Source organism: Pipistrellus hanaki (genome assembly GCF_964339955.1).
Source record: "Pipistrellus hanaki genome assembly, chromosome: 14".
Classification (NCBI taxonomy): domain Eukaryota; kingdom Metazoa; phylum Chordata; class Mammalia; order Chiroptera; family Vespertilionidae; genus Pipistrellus; species Pipistrellus hanaki.
The window spans coordinates 1,931,027-1,937,026 of NC_140516.1; the positions used below are offsets into that span (position 1 = coordinate 1,931,027).

General features: G+C 68.2%; 1 protein-coding gene across 3 annotated transcripts in view; it reads left to right on the plus strand.

Annotated features, from left to right (window-relative positions):
- Positions 1-5,577, plus strand: part of LDB3 (LIM domain binding 3) — a 28,067-nt gene extending 22,490 nt beyond the window's left edge. For all 3 annotated transcript variants that reach the window (XM_084904187.1, XM_084904188.1, XM_084904189.1), the window contains one exon: positions 4,990-5,577. In XM_084904187.1, coding sequence (XP_084760313.1) covers positions 4,990-5,086 — 97 coding nt within the window. In that variant the 3' untranslated portion in view covers positions 5,087-5,577. The remainder of the gene's footprint in view (positions 1-4,989) is intronic.
- Positions 5,578-6,000: the final 423 nt, after the last annotated feature.

The window sequence follows — 6,000 nt, forward strand, 5'->3', positions numbered from 1 at the left end:
CATCTGTTGATTCTTGTGTGTGCCCTGTCTGGGGATTGAACCCACCACCTCGGCATAAGGGGATGATGCTCAAACCAACTGAGCTACCTGGCCGGGACCAGCATCCTGCCCCTCGTCCCACTGCCCCCGTGTGCTGTCTCCTGTCTGTCCCACCTCCCCTCTAAGCCTCCCGCGTGCTAGTAGAGTGGGCGCTTAGCCTTACCTGAGACTTGATAAGCGCTCACAGCACCCCTCCCCCCATACACACACACACACACACACACACACACACACACACACACACTCCTTTAAAGTCCCCCGGTTCCTTCCAAGAAGCGGACGGGGCCGCTCCCCTCCCCCGAGGCCGCCTGCCTCTGGCCCCGCTCCCTCGGTGTGCTCTGGCCGCTCTCTCCGCTGGTAGCGGGCAGACTGCAGAACTCCCGTCTTTGTTTCTCCCTGCGGGTTTTAAGCCCTGAGAAGCTGGTGGGCGAGGAGACAAAAAGGCAGTACTAGGGGCCCAGGCCTCCTGGCTGCCCGTCCTGGCTCTCAGAAGCACCTCCTGTAGCCAGTCCGCCTGGTTCTGCAGACAGAGGGAGGCTGGTCCTTCTGGGCGGGGGGCAAAGCCACGGGCTGCTCAGCCTCAGCAGGCGGCAGGGCCCCTCCCTGCGGGCGGCCCTGCGGGCGCCGCCTCTGGGACAGCAGCACAAAGGGGCTCCGCGCGAAGCTGAGCCTCTGGCCTCAGAGAAGGCGCAGCCTCCCGGGACGGTGGGAAGGCCAGGTCCTTGCCAGGCAGCCCTGATGGGGCTTCGTCCAGCAGGGCTGGACTTTGTGAGGAATTGGGATCCCTTGGCGTCACCATCAGAGGACCCCAATGTGTAGAGATCCTCGGTCCCCACCTGCGGGCCCACTACCTCCAGTGCAGTCTCTTCTCACCTGATGCTCCCGCTAAGGGCCTTCCTCTCCGAGCCCCCAGGCGGAGGGATGAGGCTGAGGGCAGAGATGAGCTCACAGGCGGTGAGGGGGAGGGTCGCCTTGCACACACCTCCACAAGCACCATGACCCCCCCCCAACCCCCCCCCCTCCCCGCCAATCCCTTATCCAAGCCCATCCGGGTTCCTTTTCCTCTCCTCACCTGGCCCTCCCAGCAGCCCAGGACCCCGAAGTGTCCTCTCCCCCTACCCACACGGTCCTCCTCCCCTCCCCTCCCCACACGGTCCTCCTCCCCTGCCCTCCCCACAAGGTTCTCCTCCCCTCCCCTCCCCTCCCCTCCCCACAGGGTCCTCCTCCCCTCCCCTCCCCTCCCCACAGGGTCCTCCTCCCCTCCCCTCCCCACAGGGTCCTCCTCCCCTCCCCTCCCCTTCCCTCCCCACAGGGTCCTCCTCCCCTCCCCTCCCCTCCCCTCCCCTCCCCACACGGTCCTCCTCCCCTCCCCTCCCCACAGGGTCCTCCTCCCCTCCCCTCCCCACAGGGTCCTCCTCCCCTCCCTTCCCCTCCCCTCCCCACAGGGTCCTCCTCCCCTCCCCTCCCCTCCCCACAGGGTCCTCCTCCCCTCCCCTCCCCACAGGGTCCTTCTCCCCTCCCTTCCCCTCCCCTCCCCACAGGGTCCTCCTCCCCTCCCCTCCCCTCCCCACAGGGTCCTCCTCCCCTCCCCTCCCCACAGGGTCCTCCTCCCCTCCCCTCTCCTCCCCACAGGTTCCTCCTCCCCTCCCCTCCCCACAGGGTCCTCCTCCCCTCCCCTCCCCACAGGGTCCTCCTCCCCTCCCCTCCCCACAGGGTCCTCCTCCCCTCCCCTCCCACAGGGTCCTCCTCCCCTCCCCACACGGTCCTCCTCCCCTCCCCTCCCCACAGAGTCCTCCTCCCCTCCCCTCCCCACAGGGTCCTCCTCCCCTCCCCTCCCCACAGGGTCCTCCGCCCCTCCCCTCCCCACAGGGTCCTCCTCCCCTCCCCTCCCCACAGGGTCCTCCTCCCCTCCCCTCCCCTCCCCTCCCCACAGGGTCCTCCTCCCCTCCCCTCCCCACAAGGTCCTCCTCCCCTCCCCTCTCCTCCCCACAGGGTCCTCCTCCCCTCCCCTCCCCACAGGGTCCTCCTCCCCTCCCCTCCCCACACGGTCCTCCTCCCCTCCCCTCCCCTCCCCTCCCCTCCCCACAGGGTCCTCCTCCCCTCCCCTCCCCTCTCCTCCCCACAGGGTCCTCCTCCCCTCCCCTCCCCTCCCCTCCCCACAGGGTCCTCCTCCCCTCCCCTCCCCACAGGGTCCTCCTCCCCTCCCCTCCCCACAGGGTCCTCCTCCCCTCCCCTCCCCACACGGTCCTCCTCCCCTCCCCTCCCCTCCCCTCCCCACAGGGTCCTCCTCCCCTCCCCTCCCCTCCCCTCCCCACAAGGTCCTCCTCCCCTCCCCTCCCCACAGGGTCCTCCTCCCCTCCCCTCCCCACAGGGTCCTCCTCCCCTCTCCTCCCCACAGAGTCCTCCTCCCCTCCCCTCCCCACAAGGTCCTCCTCCCCTCCCCTCTCCTCCCCACAGGGTCCTCCTCCCCTCCCCTCCCCACAGGGTCCTCCTCCCCTCCCCTCCCCACACGGTCCTCCTCCCCTCCCCTCCCCTCCCCTCCCCTCCCCACAGGGTCCTCCTCCCCTCCCCTCCCCTCCCCACAGGGTCCTCCTCCCCTCCCCTCCCCACAGGGTCCTCCTCCCCTCCCCTCCCCTCTCCTCCCCACAGGGTCCTCCTCCCCTCCCCTCCCCTCCCCTCCCCACAGGGTCCTCCTCCCCTCCCCTCCCCACAGGGTCCTCCTCCCCTCCCCTCCCCACAGGGTCCTCCTCCCCTCCCCTCCCCTCCCCACAGGGTCCTCCTCCCCTCCACTCCCAACAAGGTCCTCCTCCCGTCCCCTCCCCACAGGGTCCTCCTCCCCTCCCCTCCCCACAGAGTCCTCCTCCCCTCCCCTCCCCACAGGGTCCTCCTCCCCTCCCCTCTCCTCCCCACAGGGTCCTCCTCCCCTCCCCTTCCCACAGGGTCCTCCTCCCCTCCCCTCCCCACAGAGTCCTCCTCCCCTCCCCTCCCCTCCCCTCCCCACAAGGTCCTCCTCCCCTCCCCTCCCCACAGGGTCCTCCTCCCCTCCCCTCCCCACAGGGTCCTCCTCCCCTCCCCTCCCCTCCCCTCCCCACAGGGTCCTCCTCCCCTCCCCTCCCCTCCCCTCCCCACAAGGTCCTCCTCCCCTCCCCTCCCAACAAGGTCCTCCTCCCCTCCCCTCCCCACAGGGTCCTCCTCCCCTCCCCTCCCCACAGGGTCCTCCTCCCCTCCCCTCCCCACAGGGTCCTCCTCCCCTCCCCTCCCCTCCCCTCCACACAGGGTCCTCCTCCCCTCCCCTCCTCTCCCCTCCACACAGGGTCCTCCTCCCCTCCCCTCCCCTCCCCTCCACACAGGGTCCTCCCTCCTTGGGAACACTCAGCCCCGCCCTGCACCGGGACCACTCCGGAGCCACCTGGCTCGGGGCCCTCCCTCAGAGGGAGCCCTCGTGAGGAGCAGTGGGCAGCTATAGGCAACGAAATTGCCTGCATTCTGTGGACATGTTGTCCTCGGTGTTCTGCCAGCCTCGCAAGTGGTAAAGCCGTAGCTGGAGAGACCGGGACAGCCTAGATGTCCCCTGAGCGGCCCTTATGGGAGCCCAGGACCTCTCTCCTTTCTTCCTCCCTCCCTCTCCTTCTCCTTCTCTCCCCACGCCTCTCTGGCTGGCCGTGGGTTTCCAAACAGCTCCAAGCAGAACAGGCTCCTAGACTCCGGCGCTCGGTGCTCCCTGCACTTCCCGAGCCCGTGCAGCGGCCGCGGCCTGGGTGGCTCTCCGGTGGTCTCGGGTGCTGTCGGCAGGGCTGTGTGGCCCGGCCGCGGGGCCTCTATCCTGCTGTCTTGCCCCTTCTCTTGACCTGAGAGAGGCTGGCCCATGGAGGGTGGTTGTGAGCTGAGTCTCCAGGCGGCTCAGGCCATTCACGCTGCCTGTGGGCCGAGGCTTCCTCTTGGCATGAGGGTGTTGCCGAAGTGTCAGCAGTGGCCTCGGTCAAACTGAATCTTACAGAGACCACATAGGCAGAGCGCAGGCGTGGGGCCCACCAGGCATCGCCGACGGGCGGGCGCCGAGTGTGAGTGTGGGGCCGGACTGTGACACGGAGACGCGGAAGAGGAGCGTCCTCTGGCTTTTAGAGACCTAAAGCTGACCTTCCTGGTTTTATACGCTGCCGTTCACTTTCCGAGCCTCACTCTGAGGTCACGCAGATTGACGCGTGGTTGTGGGAAATAATACGGAGAACACCCTCTACCCGATGGTGACGGCCACCGTGCGCCTCTGGCCTGCGGGGCAGGTCAGGACCCGGCGGCCTTCCCGCTCTGCTGTGCCCTCGCCGGGAGGCTGTGGCCTAGCCCCAGCCCGCGGGCCGGAGTGGAGGAGTCCCGGCCTGTGTGTGCCGGCGGTCTTGTGAGGACGTGTGCACGCGTGTGCTGGCGTGAGGCCCGGGAGGGCAGGGCCAGGCATGGTGTCGGGGCTTCTCTCTGGGGACAGACAAGGGTGGCAGAGCGCGGGCAGCACAGCGCGAGGCAGGCCTGCGCGCACAGCCCCGGCACAGGGACAGGCGTTCCTTGTCCTCACGCCCGAGAGGGCGCTGGGCCGAGGGCCCTGCCTCAGTGGTTCAGCCTCCAGACCCCGCAGCCAAAGCAGCCCCGCCCGGCCTCACCGCAGCTAGGGAGAGTCCTCTGTCCTCACCTCAGCCAGGCGCCAGCGCCACTCTCAGGCCCAGGCTTCAGGCCTCCACACTGGTCCTTGGCCCAAATCAGGGCTGACCATCTAGAAAGTTCCCAGGGAAGATAAGGCCGCTCCGAGCCAAACCCGCTCCCATGACCTCTGCCCCTCCCTCAGGCCCGAGGCTGGCGGACACGTCCCCTAACCCTTTCCTTCCCTCTTCTCTCTTCTCTCTGTCTCTGTCTCTGGCTCTGTGTCTGTCTGTCCCTTTCTCTCTGCCTCTCTCTCTGCCACAGGGAAAGGTTTGAAACGGAACGTAACAGCCCACGTTTTGCCAAATTGCGCAACTGGCACCATGGCCTTTCAGCCCAAATCCTTAATGTTAAAAGCTAAAGAGTCTGCAGCCCCCACCGCCACTCCCCCACAGACCTGGCGTGTGAGCCTCACGCGATGCTTGACTATGCAGAGCTGTGCCCCTTGGTAGTCAGGGCGCCCCGCACCCACGCACCTCCTCATGCCCCCTCCCCCCAGCAGCCGTAGCCTCGTTCAGAGAGGAGGGCTGGGGTTTGCTGGCCTAACACCCGGAACCAGGGGAACAGCCCCTGGTGGATCCCCTGGCCCTCCGCTGCTGGGAGAGGCGGCCTTCCCAGTGCATCGGAGGAGTCGCCCGTAGGGCAGGTCCTGGGAGCAGGCGGACCCCTGCCCCACCCCCTCCCTCGCTGCCCCTGAGCTGGAGCCGGAGGAGAGGGAGCCCAGGTGGATGGGGCGGACCCTCCCCCGAGGTGAGGCTGGCATGTGCTCTCCCTCCTGCCGCGTGCTAGCTGCCCGCCCCCTCCACACAGACGAGCATGCTCACTCTGAAATAAAGAGGATTTGAAAGAACAGACCGGCCTCAGTCCTGCTGTGCGGTGTGCATCACCCAGAGGCGCAGAGCCAGGGAGGGACAGGCGCCAGGGGCTCTGCTCTCCCCGTTTCCCCCACAAGGGCCTGCCTGGGTTGTGAGCTGTGCTGTGCCAAGTGGGCAGACCTGGGTCCCATGGGGCAGTGTATATTGGTGGGTGCACAGGGGCCCCTGCCTCTGCTGCCACCCCCAGCTGCAGCCAGGAAAGCACTGCCCTGCTCTGCCCTGTGCGGGGGCAGAAGAGCTCGGGAGGGCATGCCTGCACGGAGGGGCAGGCACAGGGCAGGAGGCGGAGGAGGTGCCCTGGAGTCTAGCTGGTCAGGAAGGCGCAGGGGACCTCCAGCTGGTCTTGCTGGCCCCGCGCCACCCACCTGGGGCCTGTCCCGTCCAGAGCGTTTGGGAAGGG